General features: G+C 49.3%; 1 protein-coding gene across 1 annotated transcript in view; it reads right to left on the reverse strand.

Moving 5' to 3' along the window:
- Positions 1 to 215: 215 nt before the first annotated feature.
- Positions 216 to 27,381, reverse strand: part of ptch2 (patched 2) — a 32,717-nt gene continuing 5,551 nt past the window's right edge. The window contains exons 3-22 of the mRNA XM_018753185.2: positions 20,012 to 20,201; positions 19,826 to 19,895; positions 19,308 to 19,399; positions 15,677 to 15,872; positions 15,465 to 15,586; positions 14,404 to 14,551; positions 13,562 to 13,693; positions 13,283 to 13,438; positions 13,090 to 13,182; positions 12,614 to 12,739; positions 11,900 to 12,018; positions 10,696 to 11,447; positions 9,600 to 9,742; positions 8,873 to 9,053; positions 8,438 to 8,718; positions 6,539 to 6,676; positions 6,229 to 6,371; positions 1,603 to 1,999; positions 672 to 1,205; positions 216 to 300 (exon numbers count right to left, since the gene is read on the reverse strand). Coding sequence (XP_018608701.1) covers positions 672 to 1,205; positions 1,603 to 1,999; positions 6,229 to 6,371; positions 6,539 to 6,676; positions 8,438 to 8,718; positions 8,873 to 9,053; positions 9,600 to 9,742; positions 10,696 to 11,447; positions 11,900 to 12,018; positions 12,614 to 12,739; positions 13,090 to 13,182; positions 13,283 to 13,438; positions 13,562 to 13,693; positions 14,404 to 14,551; positions 15,465 to 15,586; positions 15,677 to 15,872; positions 19,308 to 19,399; positions 19,826 to 19,895; positions 20,012 to 20,201 — 4,013 coding nt within the window. The 3' untranslated portion in view covers positions 216 to 300. The remainder of the gene's footprint in view (positions 301 to 671; positions 1,206 to 1,602; positions 2,000 to 6,228; positions 6,372 to 6,538; positions 6,677 to 8,437; positions 8,719 to 8,872; positions 9,054 to 9,599; positions 9,743 to 10,695; positions 11,448 to 11,899; positions 12,019 to 12,613; positions 12,740 to 13,089; positions 13,183 to 13,282; positions 13,439 to 13,561; positions 13,694 to 14,403; positions 14,552 to 15,464; positions 15,587 to 15,676; positions 15,873 to 19,307; positions 19,400 to 19,825; positions 19,896 to 20,011; positions 20,202 to 27,381) is intronic.

Genomic DNA, 27,381 nt, shown 5'->3' on the forward strand with positions numbered 1-27,381 from the left:
GCGTCCTCCGAGACCTTATACATTATTTGACCTTTACATAACATGATACACAAGTTATACAGTACACTTTTAAATAGCTCTTCCCTCTTATTTAGTATTAAAATATATATTTATACATTTATATATTCTTAGAACAAAAAACTTTTTTAATATTTTTAAAATAAATCCTCTCGTCTGCGTGAGGTCTATTTACAGTTCGTAAAGAAAGGGTCAGGGGTTAAAAAGTCCAGGAGGGCAGCCGGAGATGGGTTCCAGACGAGACTGTCCACGGCTCCCCGGCTGCTGCGTTCCGTGGGCCACCTTCAACACAACAAGCACAGGAGAAGTCGGTCAGAACCGCCGAAAGCCGAGAACGTGTTTACACTGGCCAGTTAAGAGCTGACAAGTTGAGGTAGTGCGGAGCTGCTGAGATATTATCAATGTTTTAAAGTATTTACACCCCCCCGCCCAGCACCGAGTCAACCGCTGCTCATTCAGTGCTATTTTGCTTGGACTGCACGCTGGCGAATGGTCAGTATAGAGAATTTATCTTGCACTGCTAGGTATTACACTGATTTCATTAAGTACTGAAAGGACCCCGTGCTTTCCGAATCGCAGGCCGCAACCCCGTCAGCGCTACGTCTTGACAAAACCGTAAACGAGGCCAAGGCTGTGAAAGAAGTCCGTCTCACCTAGTGCCTGTTTGTAGCTTCATGCTGGTTCTTTGCTTCATATTCCAAGTCTTGGAGCTGCAAGGTGTCGCCCAGGGAGGGTTCGGTAGCTTTCTGACACGCCTGCGCCATTTCCCGCGTGCCCTCGAAGCAGTCCGATTCGCCGTCTTCGAACCCCTCGTGCATATACCCGCTGTAAGCCCCCGGCAAGCTCGGGTGGACGGCAACCGTCACGGAGGCGGTGGCAGTAACCATAGTGACAGCGTTGCTGGGCGGCCGCACCCCTCCTGCCTTGTAGATGGGCACTGTAGTCCGGTTAGGATGCGGCCTACCGCTATGCTGAGGCCGAGGGCCACAGCCTTTAGTCCTGCCTGGGCCCTGGGGTCTGTCGCTGGGCAAATGTTGCCTCCTGGCTCCCTGGTCCTTCACGCAGTCCTCTTTGCTGTCCTGTCTGGCGATCTGGGAGCTGACCGAGGTGACGGTGGACTGGACCGGCCCGTTGAGGTGCTCCTTCCAGGTGTTAGAATCCAGGCTTTCGCTGTACGGTTTTACCACCTACAAAGAACGAATGAAAATGCTTTAAGAGACTGAGAACATCTAAAGATATTTACTTTCCTCATATAATCACTCTTCTTGAAATAGTTACTCATTTACTCATTTGCTTGATGCTTTTCTCTAGAGCGACTTACAATGATTCACACATTTATGCAGCAGTGTATTCTTACTCTGTCGACTGAAGGTTAGTACCTTGATCAAGCGTATTACAGTAGGAGGTGGGATTCAATCCCAGGTCCTTCAAGTGCACGATGACCACCGTAACCCCTGCACCACCTGCTGCCCCCATTAACTGGGGACTACAGTTGTGAAGTACTTGTGCAACGCAAACAGTTTGGTGTTGTTCACGCAAAATGATCAAACAAATGGCCATGATGGCGTGTGGAGGATGGTATACCGTGAGCTTGGGGAAGCTGGGGTTCTTGCTGGCCTCCAGCAGGATGTGGGATGTCGGGGCGAGGGTCGGGGGGGAGATGTAGGCCCCGCGGCTGCAGTACTTGTACTCGTCATCCTGCATGCCCGAGGTGCTTGTGCTGGTCTCGGAGTAGTATTCGGAGTCCGAGGGCTCGGAGAAGGCGTGGTGCGGTGGGGCCGCCGGGGGCCGTCCAGCGTAGTAGCCATGGTGGCTCACCGGGGGTGGCGGACCCTCCGACGACAGCGTGGGCAGGTGGCTGCGGTTGTCTGCTGATGCGACCTCGGCCGGCGGGCCCATGAGGGACAGTAGCACGGGCAGTAGCACCAGGCCATTCAAGATCCCCAGGATGGTTAAGATGGTGAGCACGGCAAAGAAATACCTGGGAAGAACAACAGGAGCAGTCGGTTAAGAGGTGCGGTGGACCACCACGCGGGCGTCTCCTTTGACCCTAAGAAACATAAAGAGCAGACCGTGGTCATCGCTCCGTCTCTCGCTCCCGCCCAGCCTCTCCTCCCCTCCCTGCCCTGCCATTTCCTCTCCTTGTGTCCTCTGCACTGGCAGTCTGACAAGCTGGAGAAATTCCTGAGCTCCAGCTCTGCCGCGCTTGGCCTCCCCCGGGGAGCCCTCATCTATCACCGCAGGGCCGCCACTTCCTGAAAATATGTGTTTACATTAGCGAGCAGATCCTACACGGCAGAAACGCCGGGCCCCTCCCCTGTCTACAGCTCCAAAAAAGAATCCACCTTCCGTCTCCCGGCCTGGCTAATGTAATGTTCCCCTCAACAGCTTAATATCCCGGCTGAGCTGGATCCTGTTTCAGTGTGCGTCGCCTGAGAGCCGCTTTGTTTACGCTGGGCTAGCGAGGGCTTCTTTCTGCCCGCGTTCTCAAGGAGAAGGGCTTAAGGCCCGCTTTGGGCTTCGGCTCTGATCCTGCCGAGTGCCGACACTTTAGCCCCGCACCCCGAGCGTGGAAGGAAGAGGTGCGCGTGCGTCGGGGAGCAAACGCCGCTGCGTGCTCATCCCTCCGATTCAGCCCGCGCCGTCTCCCGTAGCGCCGCGGCCCGGGAAAGGCCCGGCCAAGCGGTGCATTACGGCGAGGTGTCTCTCAGAAATAATCCCTTTTTTCTTAAGAGTGCTGGCATATTTAAAGCGTGTGACAGGAATTCAGGCAAAGGTTTTATCTGACATTTCAGTTACCAGTGCTGCGGTATGTAGTATTTTGTATTCCGTGTTATAATGCGGCCATGTTTTTAAGTGTTCCACTTTATTTAATTCAAGAAAACGGGTAGCCAACCCCTGACCTGAGCGGAGCAGCGCAGGGTGGGAGAGTACACTTTAGCACAACACACCTTTTTTCCTGCTCAAACAAAAACAGAATGGTCTGGCGAAGGCTCCGGTTTCCCTCCACGCGCATGTGAGCAGCGTTAAAAAACAAACCCAAAAATCGTACAGTTGCAGCTCATTTTCTTTCATGACTCTTTCCTTTGTCACACTGGTAGTTTTCTTCCCCAGACTAATAATCTTTCAGTTCCTGAATGACACTCGACCCCGCGCTCACGGGTGTTAACAGCTCGCTCTCAAGCTGCAGGGGATGTGACCCTAGTCTGTACTGTTCGAAGCAACAAAGGGGCTGCGGACAGTAAGCTGCTATATAATTTTTTGCTAATACCCCTGAGTCACCCCCCCGCCCCCCTTCTTGTCTTCCAACTGGGGCACTTAGACGATGGACACGATCGTGGGTATTTAAGTCTCCGTGGACAACGGCTTTCTCCGCTAACAGAGAAAGGTCAAGGAAACGTGTCTCCTCAGTCCACAAGGGAGCGGTGGATAGGAAGGTGTCCTTGCTGCCGTTTGTGCCATTCTTCAAACACGTAATGCATCATTTGCGGAAGGTATGCTTTGTGCATTCCTCAAGATGTCCGTTTTTGGATTTCGCCAACTGTAACAAGCCAGTTCGGCTCTTCGCCTTACGATGAAAAGCTGAGCGGAACTTTTTGTCTGTGCTGTGCTACAGAGCGGGACTTCACTGAGCGCGCACACACATACACACACACAGCGGACTGGGATCGGACCACTGCTGTCACAAGACAAAGTGCCTGTGAGAGCTAGTGCGGCCTCTTCTCGAAACAAGAAGATGAAACATAGCACCCAAGACTTCCAGTGGCGGGTCAGACAGCGAGAGTAAAAAAAAAAAAAAAAACCCAACAACAGGGAATTTGGAAAAACGGGGACAGGGAGGTGAGCGTGTCGCTCCCGTGAAGTTCTCGACGCTCCGTTTCCTCGAAAGAGCCCTTTTTGTCACACGCCGCATGGACGAGGATGCCAGGGGCTGCATATTGTACACATCTGCTTGTAACATTTCCCCCTGCCGACGTAATGGAAACTGCCGTCTGTCTCCTCGCACAATGAGGCTATCTGTTTACTCGAGAAAAGCTGGGTATTTACCCATCCCGCGCTAATGAGAAGCGAATAATGAGGAAGTAGTTAAATTAAATAAAAATAAGCACACATGGGGGCAATAACACAAAATAAGAGGTGCAAGCAGCGCCCGTCCAGGTTGGGCTCTGCAGCGGATGCTGTATTCCCATGCAGTTCCCATCACCTCTCTGGTGTAACAAGACGTGACCCTGAGTTTACCATTTTTCCCTCGAAGCACCGTTTTATTCTAATCCTCATCCTGCTCCCATTTTTTGAGTAGCTCTGTCATTCAGCCCAAACTTCAGCCCCCTCTGTCGTGCCGCGGTATAAATTTAAGCCGAGAGCCAAGATAAGCAGGAGGAGTAGAGCCTGGATTTCCCTGCAAGGAGGAGGAGGGGGGGCGGGTAGGACGTAACACAATTGAGGTACAAGGTCTAGAGCCGTTGAGTAACAGCTCTCCCGTTCCCTCCTTCCCTCCTTCCCTCCCTCCTTCTCGCAGTCTCTCTCACTCGCAAAGACCGCGGCAATTCCGGCACGCGGTCCTTTCATGTGACCGTTTCCCACTCGCGGTCTTGCAATGCCACCCTGGAAGTCTGTCACATCAGAGCAGTCTAATTTTCAGCAAAGAAAAAAAAAAAAAAAAATCCCCGAAGTCGTTCCAAAGCGCGCCGCAACCACAATAGCTGAGGCCTGCAGCCATGAGGCTCACACACAGCCCTTTTCTACTGAGCATTTCATGAAACGAAGGGCATAAAGCAATAGCAAAAACAGATTAAAAAAAAAAAAAAAACAACACCTCTGGCTTCCAGCTTTTTACTTCCCTTTTATTAAGATAGAGGGACCCTTATTTTCAAAATTCGGCGTTTGTTAAAAAAAAAAAAAAAAAAAAAGGACGAAAAAGTCACTTGTTTATTTTACTAAGTCAACATTCCAAAAGTGGAGAGTGATTTATTTAACGAGAGAGAGAGGGAAAAAAGTCCAAACTGTCCGTTAGCCCTGGCTGGATTAGACCTCCAGAGAAGACAGAGTGTTAGGAATTCTGTTGTTTATATAAACTGTAATCTTTTCCATTTGGAATGGGGGGTTGGAATGGGGTGGGGGGGTTGATCTCGTTTTGGAGTGGGGGGCTCCCGAGCTTGTTCAGCTGTTTATTCAATGTGCCACAGCGAGGAGATGTTTACAGCAACGTATTTATGCTTCTCCCTCTGCTAGGGGGACTGTTTCCCTCCATCCAAACAGGACCTCCCAGCGTGAACGCACTGGCACAAGGCCACCTTTTCAGCCCCCCCACCCCACCCCACCCCACACACCCACCCACCCTTCCATGGCCCTCCAGTCTCTAAGCGGCGTTCCTTCACCAGCCTCCCTCGCCTAAATGCCCTTTCCGCAAAAAAAAAAGAAGAAAAAGAATTCAGAGGCAGTCATTCTACTCCTTTTTCTTTGTCTCTTCCTCTCCGGCTGCAGAAATGAACTTATCATTCCACCATCTAACTTGACTCATTCATTCAAAGACGGCTTCACAGATCTGCCAAGAAGCCACCCTCACTGTATTTGTTTTTTCAAGGCAGCTCTCTCTAAAGCCAGCTTTTTTTTTTTTTTTTTTTTTTTAACGTGACAGGCTCATTTTAGGCTGCACTCAAGGTTGCGGTCAGGTCCGGGCTTAGCGAGAGTTTGTCCGAAACACACTGTGCTTGGCTTTTTTTTCCCTCCCTCTTTCCAAGAAAGCAAAAAACTGCTAAAATAATGTTGCTGGCTAGGATGAGAAGACTGCTGAGGGGGTGCAGCTCACCCCTCTGATCCACAGGTTCTGGGCTATGCACGGTCAAACAGTGACAGATCTATTTTTTCACAGAGGTGGAGCCTCTCTGTGTGCGAGTACGTGTTTATGTGTGTCGCTGTCCAGTGGGTAGAGCATTTGTATGTTTACGAGCAGCTGTTACGCACCCCTAATGTTCTTCCCATTTGTGATGCATTAAGTGTGTGTATCGGGAAGGACTGACAGGGACAGGTGGCGTGGGCACATTCCCACCTGAAAACACTACCCCCATTTTCCCGGATTCTTATCCTCCCAGTTTAAACCAGCAACTGCCACAACGCCACAGTTTCCGCATATCCGGCGCATGCTTACGATACATGTAAACACACGCGCGCGCGCACAGCGCCAGGGAGGTTACTGTCCTGAGACCTCACCTCATTATGAAGTCAAACTCGGAGCCAGCCAGCATGAGCACGCCCAGCAGTGTGGAGATGGCGCCATCCATGACTGGGGCAAACATGTGCTCCAGAGCTACCGCCGACCGCCGATTCCTGCTTCCGATGGCCGTTAGGAAGCCCTGTGGGGTGTTGAAGGGGCCGCCGTTTAGTGATGCAAAAACCCACAGACCATCCCAAGACAACGTCTTCAAATTATCATTAGATCAATTGCAAAAAAGAGGATCACATGGATGATATTCCCCAGGAGGAAGAGTTAATAGGCTGATGATTCATATTTTCATCTCACCAGCGCCACATGGACGGTGAACTCCACACCAATTCCCACCGAGGCGATGAGGATGACCACGGGGATGGCGCTCAGCTTAACGCCGATCAAGCCCATGATCCCAAACAGCTCCACTGTCATCATGGCCAAGATGAAAACCTGAGGAACACGAGACACAGCTCAGGCACACAGTCCTCAGGATGTACACGCATTCACATCAATGGGGTCACTGCTTTGTCCATTTTATCAGCATTTGACTGAGACAAAGTAACGTATTTCCTTCTCTACTTGCTATTTCTCATTCGTGTACTTTACTTAAAATACATCTCTTGACTCTTCATCAGCCACTTTCATCCACTGCGACTCGCAATACATGCCTTACAATTTTATACTTTTGACAGTTCGAGAAATTTGGATGACTGAGGTAATAAGCACCCTTGGGAAGAGTACAGTAGTTCCATTTGGGAAATTTGACCCCGTCACCCTTCGGTCATAAACTGAGCCCTTTAAACTCTGAACCGCGTAAAGGAGCTCTGTCTATGAATAGTTTGTGTTAAAATGTATGTGTGTGAGATGTGAACGGAGCAACAGAGAAAGAGAGGGGTAGGCACATCTTCTCAAAGAGTGACTGGAGAAGGAGATCGTGAAGCTGAAAGACATACTTTGGACAGGCTTTTTACTGGCCTTCCACAGACCCTTTATTTCTGCCTCTCCAGGCCTATTTACATGGAAATGGCCTTAGCTCTGATGGAAATGGTGTCGGGCCAATACAAAAATCTCACACAAACACACTCGCACGCATACATACTCACACGCACGCACACACACAGCCACACAAAAACACACAGGGGCTGTGGCCAAACTTTCAGGATGCCACTGTCATCTGCGCGGCATCAAGTTACATCCTGTGCCCCCCAGGGCCTCGCCCCACTCCCTTGTGACTTTCAGGCCTGAGGGAAATGACTGACGGTGTCAAACAAAAGACATTATGAGCTCTCCTTGCTCCCCTGCAATCTGTTGACGTTCCCCCTGACGTTTCTTTCTACACTAACGTACTTAAAGGAAACCCTTCTCCATTTGCTTCTGCAAAACAGAGCGGTACTTATACAATCCCAAGGCACCGCAGGCCTTTGATGTCTCCAGGGGTCCCAATTCGGTCACGCTTAAATTGGAAATGTTAAAACCCATTTTATTGCGGCCACATATAGACTACGAAACTACCGGGGACACGGCTTAGAATGACAAAGTGACAATGCGCATTTAGACTGGAACGGATCTGTCTCCATTTGCAGAAGGTGCTTTTTTGCCGTCTTACTCAGAATCGCGTCTTTGGAGGCGAATAACCAGATTGGCGGTTTTTCGAGACTTTCTCATCTGCGTCTGGGAGTCACCCTAAGTTCCACAGTGACACCCCCCCCCCAACACCCCTCCATCCCCTAACGTAAGCCCTGCCCCCACCACTTGGACCCTCCCGTGACTGGGCACAGTCCCCACCAGTCTGTGTGAAACGTTTCCCAGCCGCTAGGCTTACAAGGTGCCGCCCTCCTCCTGCAACTCCCCCACCGCCACCACCCCTGATGGATGGGTTTGGCAGGCCAAGGTCGCAACTGGGCAGATCCGTCCTGTCCCCAATTTTTGACAAAGGAAGGCAGAGGTAAAGCCTCCGGGAAAGCTTTGCCGCTCCTTTGCATTTCCTTTTCTAAACCCCGGCAGCCTGGATTAAAATGACAAAGGAGTTGGGGTGTGTGGGGGGGGGCAAGCAGCGCCCTCTGACCAACCCGTTGCAGCCCTCCCCAGAGAGAGGGCCTCCGTGGTTGGGTTATTGAGCTGTGTTGGGTGGGGAGGGGAGCGGATGCTTACAATGCATGCGTGCGGGTGTGTGAGTGTGGGTGGTGGGGGAATGGAGGGGGTGGTACTCACAATGATGCCGGCGGTCCAGGGGTTGAGCAGGATGACCGCGCACACCAAGAAGGTGCAGGCCAGCACCACACTGACAGCCAGTAGAAACCAATGCCGCAGTCCGATGTACTGCTCCCAGAATAGGAAAGGGTAGCCGCTGGGGTAATTCAGGATGCCCTTGCGAGAGAACTCTTCGCAGATGGCGCGGACACTCTCGATGGCCTCGATGAAGTCTGACGTCTGGCGCAGGCCATTCAGGTAGAAAGGGAACTGGGCAAATTCCAGGGGCTCAGCAGCAGGGACTGCAAGAAGGGTGCCAAGTGAAAACAGTCAAAGGACAGTCTTGTGCAACACATCTGAATATTGCTTTATTGAGGACAACATGGACGAGGTTGAAACTATTCAATCATATGTCAGCTAATCACTTAGGAGCCCAGTGTGAGACTGGCTACTCACTGCGCAGATTCTCTCCTGTTGCATCGTATTTGTCATGGATCCACTCATGGGGGTGTGGGTAGAAGTTAGCCTGCGAGGCGGCGTAGCCCAGAGGATCGTTGCTCACCCACACCGTCAGATAGATGTAGAAGACTTCGGGGTTGATCAGTCCCTCCTCATCCATGAGGCGCCTGGTGGTCAGCTGAGCAGGAGGAGAGTGGATGTTGATTAGAGAAGATGGAATGGTGCTGAATATTACTATCACGCCAGCTGAAGGAGTTACGTACAAAGCCGAAAGAACATGGACCCACAGAAGCAGTCAAAAAGGTGAGTACACTTGTTGGATACTGGTTTTTCCGGGAGGCATTTGGTCAACAAATTTAATCAGGAAATGTGATGCCACGTCTTCACAGCTCTTCTGCAGCAGTTCACAAACATGTGGGAACACTTTTGGGTTGTTTTGCTTTAACTCTTTTGCCCAGTTCATCCCGTAAGAACAGCCCAGATTGAACAAGTGTACTTAAACTTTTGACTGGTACAGTATGTATTTTGTGACATTTATGGAATAGATGGGCACTCGTTCTGAAAGAAATCTGTACAGTTCAGCATCAAGAAATTGTCTTTCGTTTTGTAGAACTGACAAATATTGTAATAGTACATTCTATACGATTTGTTTTTGGCAACACTGAACACTTTCAGCCAACATGTGGAATGGTGTTTCCTCACTTTGAAGGTAAAGATCCCGCACCTGGTTGTAGTCAAAGGGATCCTTTTTAGCTCCTGTTTGGATGAGGAGCTTGTAGGCTAGCACACCGTCTTCAGTGCCATTGCGGTAGCTGTCCCAGGTGATCCGGCCGGCCGCCCAGTCAGCATCAAATGCAGCTTGAAGTCCTGGGAAAATCATAATTCCACATTAGCCCTCCACGGAGAACTCATACAGGGATTCTGCAGAGTGAAGCTTCTGAGAGTGTAGAACGATCCGGTAACCCTTCAGAGGCTAGCGAAGCAGCATTTTGTGTGAAAGCTGGAACAGTTTCAAGTTAACTTCAAACCAACTGTCCAACTGCAAAGCAAAAAGGCACAGACACAAACACGCACACACAGACATATTCACATGCCATCTTGGAGCTTGTTACTGAACATGCGTGTGGGCTGAAGAAACAAGCCAGCAAAGCTTTTCTTCTTCTCCAAATTACAAAGTCTAGCAGCAGCTGAAAAACAGCTTCCACTGCCATTCCATAATTACAGGGATCCCTTGGAGAACAAAATGAAATCAAAGTGGGCTGTGTGGGGGCTTTGTAAGTCATGCCATTTGCCCCATCAGTTGAAAAATTCCCCTGGCCTTTTCTCCAGGTTTCAGTCCTAGCTCTAAACTCACCCTTCCTCCTTCTCCAATAGCACATTTCACTTTTTTCTGCTCATTACCTGAGGGTAGAGGCCAAGAGGTAATAGAGACAACCTGTAGGCCACCTTAATCAACCTCTCCAGGCCTGGGTAGCCATAACCAGAGCGAACTTTCACCAGCACCTCTCCCCCTCACCCATGTTGAGGTTACTGTGAACAATCAGCATGACTGCTCATAGGCAGATAACCAAAAACACAGCTCAGAAAGTAACTGGCCCATGTCCACAAATGATGGAAATCAGACCCTTTTCGATCTAAAAATAAAGTAGCCCATATTTTTCCAACTGATTTTCAATTTTGTGGTTGGGACCTGCAAGGTATTTGTATATATTTTAATAGCAAATGAAATTGTCTTTCACAAGCAGTGTGAAATTGGAGATGATGGCCAGTATTAACAGACCCAATCTGAAATGAAACAAACTCCAAAAAAGACACCTCACCTCTTAGCCAGTCTTGGAAGTAGTGCAGCCACATCCGAGGCAGTTGCTGATCGTCGTTCCGGACCACGTACTTAATAGAGTTGAAGGCATTGTGTAGCTGCAGTAGCTGGCGCTGGGAGCGGGCATAGTCAAACCCACCCATGGTGACCAGGTACATGTTGTAGAAGGAAAAATACTCAAACTGTGCAGAAATGAAGTCATACTCCTTGGTGTCACGAGGCACGATGTCCGTCAGGTATAGGCCGTCATGGACCATAGTGGTGCCATAGAGGCTCAGCCCCAGCAGGGCCACGAAAAGGACGACTACCACAGCCTTTGCTTCAGGTTTGAGCAGCAGCGGAGCATACTTGTCACGGGCAAAGTCCGATAGGCTCCACCGGAAAAAGGGAAGCGGTACACATTCGCGGCCCTCTTTGGGCTCGTCCACCTGGGCCAGGAGGTCCCGTGTGGAACTTGAGGGTGTGAACAGCTGGGAGTCATAAGCCTCATGGGAGGCGGTGGCAGGGGGAGTAGCCGGGGCCACCAGCACGGCTGGTGGGCTTGTAGAGATCTGGGAGGTGGGTGGCAGGATGGTGACAATGTGCTGGCCAGCCGCATCACATTGGGTGAAGGCCTGCACTGTGGTTGTGATTTGGGTACTGGTGGTGATGGTGGGACCACCATAGGAAGGTGATGGAGGTGCGTAGCTTTGGTTGTCGTTGGCGTCAGAGAACTCCTGCGGTTGGATCTGGATCACTCGTGACGAGCAGGGGCTGTCAACAGAATAAGAAACTCAGTGTCCATCCATCACCTTAAATACTCCTCGTTCAATGGATGTAAGAGGTACGCTGCATGAGACTCTGGCAAACAAAACAAAACACGCTTATGTATTTGCTCTGGGTGTTCAGTTTTCACACAAATAAAGCAGGGTGAAGAACAAAATCCACTGAGAATCTTGCACCAATTAAACAGTAGCAGTTTTTGTAGCGTTTAAATTCATTGCCTTAAAATCACTGAACCTGGATTTGAATCCCCACTCCTGCTGTAGTACTTTGAATTACTCCAGTAAAAATGACTCAGCTCCACAAATAAGTAAATAATTGCAAGTAGAGCTTTGTGTATAAAGATAATGTCATAAGTTGCCTTGGACAAAAGCATCAGCTAAAAGAATAAAGAATAATATAATAATAGTAATTGATAATACTGCAGTTTGGGTTGCCCTTACCTGTAGAAACAGCACAATATGTCCAGCCTCTTGTCTTGGCGCCGGTGGAGGTCTAAGCTCAGGATGGCAGGAAAGATAAGCAGCACCATGGCAAAGTTGAACACCACAACGATGGCAGCCTGGCAGAGAAGGAGGAAAACACTGTGAGGGTGAAGCTCAAACCATGAAGGCTGGTCCTCCCTGCCTGTGAGAAGTTTATGCTGGCATCTGATCTACACCCCTCCCAGCACTCAGCTGCAGAATGAACTTGACAATGAACAGACCGACATTCATTTTTCTGTACTGTTTCAGTGCTTCGGGTAGAATCCCAGAAAGGCAAACCGTGGTCCAAAATCACCAGAACCCCCCATCCGCAAACAATCAACAGAAACAGTCAGGAGAAAAGGGACGAGCCTGTGCAAGACCGACAAACTGCCTGCCATCCCCTCTGGCAGACATTGTTCTGTGTCATCAGACAAGAGACCACCCAAGCACTGGGGCAAGGAGATCAGAGAGCTATGAAGTATTGCATGGTTATTTCTTCCCCTTCCTACCTGAGTCCTGGCTGCGGAACCCTCTTCCCAGCAATGGGAAGAGGCAGCAAAAATTAAAAAAGGGAGAGAAGAACTAGGCCATGCTTCGGATTAGCAGTCCTTGCCAAAGAGTCCTGCTGACCCCTCCCGACCCCTCCCTACACCTCCTGCCCACCAGAATGGCCAGGCGAGGCTCCAGTACCTGAAGTGAGAACGCACGCAGGGCGGGGATCGGCACAAGCGCAGCCATGAAAAAGGCGACCATGTTGTTCATGGAGGTGAGGGCCACACTGGTGCCGGTGCGCCTTAGGCAGTCACCCGTCCTCTCCTGCAAACAGAGAAGCACCAATGTGCCCATCTTCAGCATAATGAGGCCAGCACCTTGCAGCAGAATGTTTCAAGCGGGTTGTCAGGAATTTTGGACGTGTGATACAGCGGTTATGGAACGAAACCCCGTCCATGTGGAAAGTACGCAGCTGTGTGAGAGAACTTCCAGGTGTAATTACAGACACAAAAGCTAACAAAGCCAAAGCACATAAATAATGTCGTTTACCGTTATAATATGAATCGACAAGAATATCTGTCAAGCCTCTTGGGTTATGTGTAATAATCTATGAGGCCCACTGGGTTATCTGCCTAAGGCTTTGTGCAACATGGGGTGAGATTGAGGTTACTCGCCTTGAAAGGGATGTTGGAGCCAGTTTCTGTGAAGGAGTGGGCCAGCAGGAACATGTCGTCCACCCCGATCCCCAAGGCAAGGAAAGGAAGCACCTGAAAGAGGAACCGGCGTGACAGGAAAGGAAAGTTAGCGTGGTGGCCATCGGAAGACAAGGGGGAAGCATGGAGTAGGAGTAGACGGTCACAGGTGTACCTGAGTGGTGGCTGCGTTGAAAGAGATGCCTAGCAGTGAACACAAGCCCAGGCCAGCAGCCACAGAAAGCGCCACCAGCAGGACGCCTGCCAGGCCCACGGCCCCCTGGGACTTGGCACAATCCCACCGCAGCATGGTTACACAGGCATATGCCAACTGCGCAGAGGAGAAGACGGGGGTTAAAGGCAAAAATAAGACTGAGCAGTAAATTATCATGAAGCCAACTACATAGCTGGACTGAACAGGATTGCGAACAGGGTCTTGTTCCGTGTTCCTCACCATGAGAAGGTATCCGCCCGCTACTCTGATGACGCTGACGTCTGAGAATGACTTCATGATGTCGTTGAGGCTTGTGGTGGAAAAGGCATGGATGCTCTGCGAGGAGTTTGGAGGAACGCTCTTGTGGACCGCCTGAGAGCAAAACAACGGGACACCTCATGAAACCGGGATTCTTCTGAAATAATGGATGTGCCTGTGTCTCTGGAGAGCTCTTAACCTGTTGCTCCTCTCCGTGTTTTACACTAGTCAGAATTGGACATGCAGATCTTAATAGAAAATCACACAGTCAGGATGTTCTTCGGCTGGGCACGTTCTCTCGCGTTTTGTGTATATATTTTTGGCACGTCACACACAAACAAGGTAGCCTGAGCCCCCATGAAGCCTGACAACTGAAAAATAATGACCACAGATGCCAAAGGTTAAAGGGCAGGGGGATCAAATGAGATCACATGGTCTCTCGGGCCACTCCATCAGCACTGTGAATGGCCAACAACCTTAGGGGAATGAAACACCCTCCACTATGTTATTCCAGCACTCCCCTCCCCCACCCAGTTGGTGAGGGGGCATTGCTGGAGGCACAGCGCAAACCCCCACCCACCCACAGTCAGCAGGCCGGGTGTCAGCTATCACAAAAACAGCTTGTTCCTATAACTGGGGGTCTGTCAGTGGCCTCCTTGGTGGACTCCGTTTACAAGGCAGCTGAGGATTGAAGGAATTCAGGCAGACGCTCGATCGGCGGCCTCCCGCAACAGGGCCGCTCGGCGTGCTCCGAGCCAGCCGGGTGTAGCAAGCTTGTGACGGGCAGCAAGGCGACATTATGATCTGGGGACTACGACTCATACCTCCACCAACGCTCTCTGCCACGACTCCAGGATGGCGGTGGCCTTTTCCTCATTCCAGTTGATGTCATGGATCTCGTAGTCGTCTTTAAAGTGCTGGTACAGCTGCTTCGGGCTCATGAGGAGGTACATGGTCTGCAGAGCCTCGGCACTGTATGGGGGACAACAGCCGCTCAGCACATGCCACACCGACATCTCCCTCCCTCTCGTGTGCCGCGTGGTTGCAGAACTGCACTGTTCCATAAACCCACACAAGCCAGATACAAGAACGCGTCCTGATCTAAGGCACAGGAAATATGCAGAAATTCAACTGGTTCATTCGGTCTTAATGCGTCAGGCAAAATTAAACGTTTTATCTCAGAGTCACGCAGCTATCGGCGCAGTGCACACACGCGCACGTGCACCCACACACATGCACACAAGCATGGGTCTGAGGGTTAAAGCAGGTGTTCCAGTCGCAGTATGTGTCAACAGATGGCTCATTTGGAGTTTGGCAGTCCGCAGGGGAAAAGGAAAAAACGTGAATGAGATTATAATAAATCATATCGCAAAGTAATGTTTGTGGCTTTTCATGGCCTGTTGTAAAGGATTGTATCACTTCCACTGAGATTTGCCAGGGTCAACATCTGGGCAAAGTCCCAACTTTGTCACTCTATTCCTTTTTCGTGGTGGTTTTAAATGAAACGAAGAATCCAAAATACTTAGGAAAGCCTAGAGATTAGGTTACATTGCCATATTTTTCTAGAGGTGTCTTTCAGGCATCCAAATTACAATTTATTTCAGATTGTGCCATTCCTATGCACACTGTGTTTAAACCCTTCTTTGTAATTTTTTCATTCAGAAGGAGAAGATACTTTTCCTTTCACTCGCCTTCCAAATCAAAACAAGCTGGTTTACGAGTTTGTGTGACTGTTCATTGTGCTTAATTGGCCAATGCGGAAGTCAGAGGTGTACGCTGATCCCACCGTATCTTAGGAATTCCTTGGATGTATGAGGTCATTAAGAGTCAGAGGAAGCCTTTTTTGCCCCAGCTTACATGCACTGAATCTCCCACCCTCTCTCACCTCAGTAATGCATCCTGGGAGTTCTTAACCCTCCCACCCAAGATCAGCTCCTCTTGCCAGTGCATGAACTTCTTAGAGAAACCGTGGCAGCCCCCCTTCAGCTCTTGGGCGATGTTGGGACTCTGGGGAGAACAGAATGCAGCCTGTGATTAATGTCATAATTGCGAACGGTGAAGGAGAGAATGGATGGAGATGTTTGACGGTTTAGTCACCTCAAGCAGGTCTTTGTTAGGCGCACTCTGAGGGCACTCTGGGTCATTCGGGTCCAGACAGGGCCGGTTCATGTAAGCGTGGCCCACCTGGGCCTTCTCAAGCATCTCGCGGAAACCCTCCAGTGAGGCAAACTGGCTCAGCTCCTCCATCAGGGTCAGCGGGTCCAGGTTCATCCACTGGATATCCGGCATCCCTCTGCAGACACGGCATGACAGCAAAGCTTTACTCAACGGCCTGCAGGATCCCCGGACTACCAGGTTTTACCCATCAACACCCCAGCCACATGCAGATCAAGCTTTGCAAACAATTCCTTAAGTGTGCCCCCTCCCTCACCTCCCAGCATGGCCACCCCCCCCCCAACCACAAGCACACAGGCTTGTTTCGGTGCCCTAGCTCGACACTCTCGCAAGTGTAAGTGCAGAAGTAAAGTACCGTTTATTATCCTGTTACACGGGGCTACAAAGCAGGAGGAGCCCCATCAGCCGGCCCGCTCGCTCCCATTTCTTCACCTCTATGCATGGAGTCATAACAATTACCTCTGCCTCTCAAACATCTTGATAGGGCTCCGCTGGATCAGGGGGTACGTGTTTGCGGCCAGAGTGACGCCCACAACTGAGCCCCATGGACTTTACAGCCTTATTCATAGCGCTGACATCCAGCAGACTTCTCTTCAGCCATGCTTATATCTCATCCGATCCAGCCCGATTTTGTCAGTACGTGTAAGCTCCTCCCATGCTCACGGCCCATGCCGAAGGCTGCTTTCTTTACACAATACACACAGTTTACAGTGCCACAAAAAGCAATGTACTATTCCCTTCCTCCTACAGTGTCACAGTGCCAGAGATGTTCCACTGATGCAAAGATCCTGAGAACAATGAGGTTTAGCTGGAGCCTTACACGGTGCACAAGGAGCTTTACAAGGATGCCTCAAAATGATACCTACGGAACGTCAAGGGCTGCATAACTGAGCTCTGACACTTAATCTGGAAAAGCAAAACTGGCATTCTGCTGCAGGGCAGCAGGTGGTGTGGTGATTAGAGCTGTTGTCCGCCCTTCCAATGAAAGGTCTAGACTCCAAATCCCCACCACTGCTGTACTACTATTGAAGAAGGCACTCTTCCTGAATCGGTACAGTAAAAATTACCCAGCTGTATACATGGGAGAATCATTGTAAAGTTGCTTAGTGTACAAACTGTAAATTTCCTTGGATCAAGGTGTTACCTAAATAAACAATTGTAACTGTAAAAACATACTGGATTAGTTTTTTTAATTAGCCATTTTTAGATTTTTATTTTTCAACTGAGGATGCCTTCGGACCTTTACCGAGTTCGATCGTTTCTTTTTTATGGTATGCTCTCCCTTCCTCCTCTCCCTCCCGTCTGGGTACTTACAGCTGTCAGTTAGAGCTGTACTGTGGGGACGTTAAACCGTATATCTTCCTGGCTGCGATTCTTTTGAAGTTTCTTCACACAATAAAAATGTACATTGTTCCTTCCCACAATATTTTTTACATTATCTCCTGCCTTTTCATTCTCTCTCCGTATTATTTTTATGGCCTTTAGGCTTTTCAGGTCTCCTTGTGTGTGCACGGAGCCCAACAGCTAAGCATGACTTGCGGCGCAGTGCAAACCCTGCCCCCAGCCCCCCACCCCCCACCCCTCAAACAGGACAAGATGTTTGACCTCCCCTTGCCCCCAGGGCCCGCTGCAGGGGTGGGAAGATAAGAATGGGACGAGGTGTTGCATCCCAGCAGGTCCCCACACACAGCCAACCTCCAGCCCAGATGGTTCCGCTGCGACCGCTAACACGCCGCAGCGACGGCGCTCCTTCCCAGCCCGACTTTGCGTCGCTGTTCCGGCAGCTCTGCCTGCGTCGCAGCGCATTGTTCTGCCATTTCCCACCGCGACGTCTCATCGCGTGCGCCGATTGGCGGCAACAACGGGCAGAAAATTCACGCGTGTGTATGTAAAAAGGGGCCACTTTGGCACCGGGAGGTAGCTTAAAAAAGGTCTGAGAGACAGAGGGGGGAAAAAAGAAACATAGAGAAAGCGTCCCTACTCTGGGCAGAATCTCACTCCAATAATTCATGAAGAGTGGCTTCAAATAAAGCTGCGTCTCTCTCTTTCCCACATACCAAGCGCCTTTGCTCCTGCTAGCAAAGAGAGGCTCCTTTATCTGCTATTTTTTGCTTGAGTGAGCCAGCCTAGGCCCTTTTGTTTTTCCATAGATTGCTGCTCTTTGTTCTCCGAAGTTTTTCTCTCTCTCGCTCTCCCTCTCTCTCTCTCTTTCTCTGTTTCTCCCTCTCTCTTTCTCGCTCTCTTTTCCTCTTTTTTTTGCATTTAAAAACACAAAACTGGGCTGAACTGAAGCGGAAGTGAGAGGGGACATTAGCTTCAGTGGCCGTCCCTCAGCTCTCTTTGGGGCTACAGAAAAGAAGGGGGACGAGTAAGTAACAACACGGGCGTTGAAAAGGGTATGCGGAAGCGTCCTCCGAAGAACCGACTGCGCGGCACAAAGTCACGTAAAGCGCGTTACATCCAGGCTCCTTCGAATGATCTAAGCAAACATTTTGCCAAAGATGTTTCTACATCAAAGAGCTGATTGTGTCTGCGTGGGAAGCATTTGAGTGTGACGAGGAACATTTATGTAATGATATTTACTCTGGCCAGTACCTTGAAGGATGGGGTATGCTTGGTGTTGCTGGCAACTTGCATAACCAGCTCTAAATTTCTTGTGTTCTCTATAGGCCTGGAGACTTGAATAATGCCCATTTTATTTGTTGGGCAACTTAAAGCTCAGAGCTGTGGCTATTACCATGAGAATGCGCTGGTGTTGCTCAGTGCTGACAAAGCTGCGAACCCCCCCAGCACCACCACCACCACCCCGCGGGCCCCCTCACTGATGGACACTCACTCGTAAACTGAAAGAATGCTTGCCATTGTCTGAACCAAATAACCCCCCCCCCCCCCTCCCTTACTCACCCACCAGTAGCCACTGCTTCCCTCCCTCTCTTAGTCTCTTCTCTATTAGGGCCTTCCCTTGACTGGGACCCACGGCTGCAGGATGGGATGGTGATATGCGTGTGCGTTTGAGTGACTGTGTGCGTCGACATGTAGGGGGTTGCATTAAGCCTACAAAGCTCCTTCATTGGCCTGCTGACAGATACAAGGTCAGCTGCAGCCGAGGAAAGCCCCATTCTGTGTCAAAAATACTAACGTATCAACAAGCAAAAACTGTGCCTCAAAATGTCACACTACTGGAAATAAGACCGTGTGTTACAGAAGCGGACCGCACGAGGAGGCCAAACAAGGCCCTTAACTATCAGGGCACCCTTCCTACCCAGTGTTAAATCCTGTAAATTTACAGCTGAAAGGTACAGCCCATTCCAGGTATGGATGGGCAGACAAGAGGACTAGAAACCCAAAATGGGTTTGGATGTCTAACAGTTGAAGCAGCATCGAAAGCATGCTCTGCATTTGCAATTTTAGAACAAAATAGCATCTGTACACCATTGGAAATGGACATGAATTTCCAGTTGTCCTGCTGCTGGGGCATTTTGCGGTACATGTCCCTCAGACCCTGGGGCAAAGCACGCCTGAGACCGCTGTGCCAGACAACTGGGAAGCTTACGGTAAGTAGGCGGAGCCTCCTTGAAGCTTTGCACCCTCCCAGAAGCAGTCTAGTGGTGTCACAATCATGCATGGGAAAAGCTTGTCAATCATCTGGGGAAAAAAAGGAGAGATGATTGGGTTCAGGTTTCACCTTTAAGTAACAAAGCTTCAATTTAAAAAAGGAGCATAGTGTAGTAAAAAAGATTAGTCATTCCTATGCGATTAAGAGCAGGGTGAGAATCTAGCGCCGTCTTGAGGTGCAGTGCTTCGGTGGCTGCTGGCAAGCAGCAACCTGCAGGCGCCCAACAAGTCCCTAGGAGACCGCCGTCCACTCAGCCTGAGGCTGACGCACACCCTCGCCAGTGGAACAAAGCCAATTATGTTCCATCGGAAGGGAATTCCTACTCAAAGTGAGCAGATGACATAACCCACACTGAGCCTGGGCTCAGCCAGCTCTTGGGATGAACACCTTTTCATTCTGTAAAATTCATCGGGCAGGGCTATGCGCAAATGCAAAGTAATAATAAACACACTCACCCTTTCAATCATAACATTCTCGATGATTGGAACTCCTGATTTATAACATATTTTGTTAAGATCCCACGACCTGAAAGTAAGAACAAGAAAAGCATTCATTTCTTTCACTGCCATACACCTGTCACGTGAAAGTGAGCTGTCACTTAACACGGGCAAACTCAATGTTACACAGGGCAGGTTGCTTACTTTCCATAGAGCGACACCTGGACCTTGCTGGCAGCCAGAGCAGCCTCCAGGTGCTGTAGCAAGGCCTCTTGGGAAAGGATGTTAGTGCCTTTCTCCTTGGAAGTCTGGATGAGCATCTGCGAGGTGAAAACAGCCTCTTCCCCTTGCTTCTCCTTGGTGTACCGCAGCTCGCGACTTACTCGGCTACCAGCTGCGGACAAAAGACAGAGAGGGCCATATGTTTAATTCTTTGGAAGAGCAGCACCCAAGCCACAAAATGTGACCTTCAGTTGAGATACAAAAAAAAAAAATTAACAAAAGCTTTTCAATCTGGACAGGCTAACTGTTGTGTTAATAGCTTAGCACTTAGCAGTCTAGTTTAGCCCCTTAGTGCCAAGTTATTGCTAATGCTATTTTCAGTGCTAACTGGAGGTCCAATTCTCCAAAGACTAGCAGAGTGTCTCTGTCATTGCCCAGTGTTTCCTGCATGCTGGCATCCCTTCCCAGAACGGGGTGGGCCCTTACTAGGGTAAGAGGAGTTAGTCAATGAACAAGCCTTTCCACCTGATTGTCATTTAGCAGTGGTTTCGAATTCCCAAACAGTCCTGATGGAAGCAGCAGTTAGAAATACCCCTGGCACGGACATTGTTTGAATTTACAGCTTAGCATTTAGGCTTTGCTGGATTACGGCAATCAGGGCACTAATTACAAACAAGGTTGAGTCCTACAAAGCTGCAGCTAGGTAATTTCTAATTTCGGTCCTCGCCAGTTCACATTCTTTCCCTCGTCCTCCACCGACTCTCAAACTTCCTACATAGCTGTGCAGCACAGACCGCAGCGCCTGGCTGCCGTCCAGGGAGCCGGAGACCCACAGCGGAGAGCGAGAGATTCAGCGCGGTCCAGCCAGCTGGATCATTACAAGATCTACACCCATGCGCAGCTGGGCTCTGGTGCGCCCACTCGCGAACACGCGCGTACCAAGTTGCCTGCGGGGAGGCCTTCTCTTCTTGCATACGCACATACCCTACGCCAGCCCTGCCAACTCGGGGTTTTGAAGGCACTTCAGATAGAAAAAAAAAAAAAAAAGTCTGGCCAAGGGGAATTAGTCAAAGCTACTCATTGGCTTCCTCCTGCGAAACAGATGTGTCTTGTATGGGAAGCTCTCTGCCGACCATGGGGAGCCACATCCCTTCAGTCCTGTCCCGAGGACCCCGGGGTCATGGATGGGCACCCAGCATCACTTACTTACTCTCTAACTCATAACTTGGGGGAGGAAGCTCTCAACGGAGGCAACCTCCCCGTTCTCGGCTTCCTCCGCGAAGGGGATGGGGAGGCTGTGCGGCCGGCCAACAATAGCTGCAGACTTTTAAACCTCTTCCTCCGAACTGAGCTGTCTTAAAAAAGGAACAAGCAGAGAGGGTGCGAGGGGAGCGGTGCTGGTTCGGGTTGGGGGGAGCTTGCGTGGCGTTGATGTGGTATACAGGGTCTGGCATAAAAGGCATCAAAGCACTGAGAGGAAGCCCGCTAGAGCCCAGGCCCCTAATTACTGAGAGACGTGGCCTGGAGAATGAGAGCAGGGGTACCCGCGGACACCCCCCCCCCGCCCCCAACTCCACCGACACCGCCTGGCACCAGAACACATGTGCCCCCCTCTCCCCCTCGCCCGAACTGACTAAACTGCAGGGGACCGGGCTCGGGCTCTCCGCAGAGCTCTGGGGGACACGCCACACAGACGCACCGCGTGACAACGCTGAAACCGCAACGCGAAGCGCTCTCGAAAGCAGGATCCCAGTTCCGGAAAAACAATATCATATATGTACAGCTGAAGGTTTGAGTAAAGCCTATAACTTTCACGTCCTGCGAAGAAATTCAGAACATGTGGGTGTAAACGCCGTAACTTCTCACCCCTCACCCCAATTCCCACACAAAGCATAGAATACATGTACACATATGATCTGATGTGTGCGCACGCTGGCAGATAAAATAAATACATCCAGGCGTATCGTACACTACTTCTCTTCCACTTTAAGCATTGTGTCCGTATTTAATGCATTTGGGCATCTGCAGGAACTGAGCCTCAATCTCTGGGCCTGTAATTACAGGGCTCCTGAAGTAAATTATAGCTATTTGTGTCTCGTTCCGCCCATCTGGACCACCCAGACAGGGCCCCGGCTGGGCCCCGCCACTCAGTCACAGCTCAGCCACTCACCAGATGGGAGCTCAGAGGCCCGCGCCCTCCGTGGTCACACCCCTCTCGCGTTTAAAGACACAGGCACCCAAAAATGCCGGACGAAATTGCTCAATTACTGAAAACACAGCTCCGCAAACGAATAAAGAGGCAAACTATATATTCCTCGCTTCATTCGACTTGTGAACAGAACGTGTTTTTTTTTTTCCGGCGTATTAATAGGTGGAATTCCTCGTGTCGCGTGTTAAATTGCAGAATAAGTACTAGTAAAAAGACCTGTTCCCCGCCCTCATCCTTACCTTAGACCCTTCGTTATCTTGAAAAAAAACGCAGTATTAGAACACCTCACTAGTCCGCGATTGATCTATCGTACAGAGGACGCTACGGAAAGCAAGAGAGCGTGAGGCCTCGATTCACACCATTGTTCCGGGCAATCATCTGGGCAGCTGCTGCTGTAAGGCCCTCTCTTCGGCAAAGGGCCCCCTCCCACCGTGCCCCTTTGACCTCTTCCACAACCGTAGTGATGACATCACCAGCTCAGGCTAATTAACCATGATGTAGGTCCAGTCCACATTCCTGGCAGTACAGGGGTAAAGTGAATGGAAGTTTTTAAAGTGGTGCAGAGATGTGCGCTGCATGCAGGGATGCACACGAGAAACACGTGTTTACTTTTACTTTCCCCACGGAAGTCACGTGAACATTAAATCCTTAAGTTGCTGAACGTCCGAGCTGTGCGGGACTAGGCCGGCTTGGGAGACAATAGTAACGGGTTTCAGAAGGAGGGGACACCCAGGGACTCCCACCCAGCGACAGGCAGGCTTTCCTGGCCAGATCGAGGGAGCTGGTGCTCTGGGCAGTATGGAAAGTGACATGTAATTAACCATGGAGACAGAGCCCCCCGCTTCCCGGTGTCAGCCCACCGCTGAACCCTGTCAGCCCCAATCTTTCTCATATCCACCCTACTGCCCCCACGCCCCTCTGCCTATAAAGGTTATCCATACCCCTCAGGACCCCTTGCGTTGTGTAACTGGCAAAGCAGACCACCTGTTCGGCTCTACCTCTCCACTTCCTGAAGCCATATCGCTGTATATTTTTCAAAAGGTTCATTTTTGAGACCAACGGAATCCAGTTAGAGAACAAATGAATCTTTAGTGTATATGATTAAGGGAAGCTTCCCAGCTGTATTACTGTGGGGTGTGAAATTCTTTGGGGTACAATTCATTATCATTTTAAGCAGTCCCAAAATAGAGACTGCATACATACTGTAATACATATACCCTACAGTCTCGGTGCTTCCCTCGCCGAGCACAAAATTCATTACGACTATTTGTGCTTCTTTGGCAGAATCCTATGAAATTAGTCCAGCATTTGCAACTAATTACAATCTGCTCCAAGCCGATTTCCCCTATACCGTTTCTAATCAATTCCAACCAACGGTCAATTTAATTTCAAGAAGTATTAGAGAAAAGCAGCCTAAATCGGTCCCAGGTTCGCTCTGTGATGCTGATCAAAGCGAACCAGTCGACGCACCCATTGCCATGCAGCTCTGCGCCAGTGTTCATCGGGCAGGTTAGACACAACCATTAAAGGCACCTACCAGTACACACCTAACTATCTTAACAAAGCAAGGGAGCTGGAGTTGTCAAGATCATGGATCACGGATAATCTTTCCCATTCTCTACTTAAAGCACACTTTGAGATCATATGTAGAGGTAAAAAAAAAATTTTAAAGGTCATATTTATGTCTGAAGTCAGCGTTCACCACTGGGCTGGGGTAGAGTCCACTGACCTGGGACACCTTCAAAATGCTGTGGGCCAGATTAGCTGGATTAGGAGGTCTGTGAAAGGACCCATGCTGCTTTGGAGGAAGTCACACTAGCACAAGTAGTGAAAGACATTTCTGATACCTGATCTAGAGATCCACAGGGAGACATACATGCACATATGAACATTTAATGACCAAAAAATCTCCAGTTGTGTTAGAGGTCTTTTCAGGCCCACATCGTCTTCCTTCTACCTCCCTGTGTCACGCTTTAAGGAAATGAGACTTTGCTTTGTAACACTTGTGAGAATTTGGAAAAAAGGGAGGGGGAGAGTTGGCTTTTGTACAGCAAAGTGTTTTAGAAATAAATCTTTATCTCCGCTTCTATTTGCACCCCCCCCCCCCCCCAATCTCTGCCAGCCAACACCCGCACTTCCCTTCCCTAAAAAAAAAAAAAAAAAAAAAATCCTCAATTTCAACAGCAGATGGGAACGGCACCTCGACAGACCATAGAAAGAGCTTTGACTCTGAGGAATGAATACAATCCTTTGTCATTTTCCCCTTTAAGATGTTTCCCAACAAACAGAAAAAAATGAAGAGAAACATTCACAACAACAACAACAAAAAAACCAAAGAGCCCAGTCTTTCCTTGCAAAGGAAACTTTGCAAAAGATGGGGACGGTGGTGAGGAGGGTGGTCTTGCCTCCACTAGAGAACAACAGCGTGCGGGTGTGTGCGTGCCTGAGTGTGTGTGTGTGTGTGTGTGTGTGTGTGTGTGTGTGTGTGTGTGTGTGTGAGAGAGAGAGAGAGAGAGAGAGCACCTAAATCAGAGAGAAGGGCAGAGGGAGACGGAGACAGCAATGAAAGAAAAAGGCTCAATTACTGTTGTGGGTCGAGGCGGGTGATGGTCACTTAAGAGAAAAATAACAAGTTTTATGAAACTGGAGGTCTACAATCAGAAGATGTAAGGTAAAAAATAAACTTAAAATAAGATTCAGCCAGGATCTATTCAGACCTGAAACCTCTGTCAGCGCTGACATAAATTTCCACTGGTGTTGGCATTTAGGCACATCCTATTTCCATATGTATAGCCTTGCCTGTACTAATTATGCTAATCATCCCCACTGTTGGCTGCTGTGAAAAATGGTCACATTAGGCACTCCACTGGCCGCTAATGCAGCTTAATGTGTGGTTGAAACATACATTCATCCTGTCCTGAAAGGCAAAATTTTTCCACATTGCTGGTTTCATTCAGGCCAGAAATGAATTTATTGAGCCCAAGGACCGTTTTTTCCCCCTGAGTACCAAGAAAATGTTTTTCTTCCTTCTTATTTTCTAGAAGGGGCAAATGGTGTAGAGATGAAAGCAGGCGAGAAAAAAAAATCTTCCCAAAAGGTGACTGGTGTTACTTTATTTGACACAAACCAAAGAGAACTATCTTTCTTCGCAGGAAATAAAAACTGTCAAAATCAGTGAAATCCGGAGCTACGCAGGAGGCGTGGGCAAAGCTCTCGGACCGAGCAGCAGCACCTCGATTGTGGGAAGCACCGGTGTCCTTTTTTGACAATGGGTCAATATCTAATCAACAAGACTAGAAAAGAGAGTGCACATGTCCCTCTGTCATGATCGCATTGAGCGTGAAGAACGAAACCGAATAAATCTAAGTAAAACGGAGGTCTAGAACCCAAGCTCAGCACCCACACGCATGCATTTCCCATGGTTTAATCCAGTGCCTGGCTACTACTGCTTGCCCCTGTGATTCTCAAAGGGTTAATTCACATACAACAAGACCACTTGGAAGAGTGAGAAAAAACCAAAGCCCAGCAATTTGTAAATCGAACCACCTCACATTTGGGCAACATGAAAAAAAAACTGTTAATTTAGAATGTATTATTTTTCCCCCCATTAGGCTTATATGCCTGCCTTTCTGTTGTTATGGGGGCTGGGGGCACTGAGCAGGGTGGAAAGGATGGGGGGGTTTGAAATAAACATTTTCAACTGACCCGGGTCTTGTTTGTTCTTTCTACTGGTGAGGTCTGAAGCTCACAGCGGTTAGTTTATTTATGTAGCCAGAGCCCTATGCCATACCATTCACCTCCGATAATGCCTCATAGAGTGTTCTTTCTCTTGTACCAGGCCCCAACCTGGAAGAGTGTGTATTTTCTAATGAATTATTGCATTTACCTCACTTTTTTTGTTTAGATAAGTGCTCCAGATGCAGAGGTATCTGCTGGCCTCCCTGCGAAAGCCAGGTTTGTTGCAGTTGCCTTGGAAGGTGCCTACAGTTCCCCCAGATGGGCCGGCCCATTCATGCTGTGTGTGTATAAGTGTGAAAGGAGAGAGGCCCACATCTCGCTTTCTTCTACGACACAGTCTCATTATAAGACACACAGAGGCCTACTACCAGGATACCACAGCTCACTTTTTTGCCATATTTACACAGCTTGTTCGTGTGTACATTTCAGCCCCGAGTTCACCTCACGCAACCAAACAAAATAAGCCAGCGAGGGAAAGAAAAAATATACTTCTAAAGTAAGCACAGAGCAACACATAAGCATTCAGATTTTCTGTTCTGGTAGTGCATTATCCAGACAGAATTTTGCAGAACGATTACAGCAGCATTTTTTTTTTTTTTTTTTCGTTTGAGGCAACCTAATAGCACATCCATAGCACAGTCATTGAGACATGAACTTGAAAGGCAACATTTCAGCGTAGGCGTGCAAGGAAACTCCATCCAAAGGTTGAAGAAATGTTTCACTCCTCACGTCCTCATACTTTCTCAAGCCTGCGACTCTTCAAATTCTCCCGGTCCAACAGCCCCGAGAGACGGATCGAGTCCGAAGCTGCGTCTTTCTGTCCTCTTTCGATTGAAACGTTGTCAACAGGACACAGACTCTTTTCCACCTCCTTTTCTCGGACAGAGGTGTAAAGAAAATTCTCATGTGGGATCTTAATCGTCCCGAAGCAAGATGACAGCTAGCCTGCTGTTATGGTTTGAAGCTTCCAGGAAATGTTTGCCAGTCTCAATAAAAATGTCAACAGTTCTTCTCACTTCATTTGATGTCCTTTCTTCTTAAACTATGGTGCCAACACAGTAGGCTGCAGGTATTTAACATTCCCCAGCAAAGGCTCTAGGCCCCCTCAAAGCTTTATTGATACCTTAGCTGATTTCCACACACTTTTCCCAAGGGTTCTCCATGAGCTCTATATGACTTCATCAGTGTTAGTAGGAAAGGTAAGACACACATCCAAGATTCGGTGACTACTTTGGGTGATTTTAACATCCAAATGTGGATGTGCAGACCTTGCAATTTCTTCCTGGAAGCCCCCCCCCCCCCCAAACCCCAACACTTCTCTTTATTATTCCCTTTTCTTCCTCTAGACAATACACCCAGAGTCCCATTCTCTCCAGCCTCTGCCCATTCATTCCTATAGCCTGCC

Source organism: Scleropages formosus, chromosome 3 (genome assembly GCF_900964775.1).
Source record: "Scleropages formosus chromosome 3, fSclFor1.1, whole genome shotgun sequence".
Lineage (NCBI taxonomy): Eukaryota > Metazoa > Chordata > Actinopteri > Osteoglossiformes > Osteoglossidae > Scleropages > Scleropages formosus.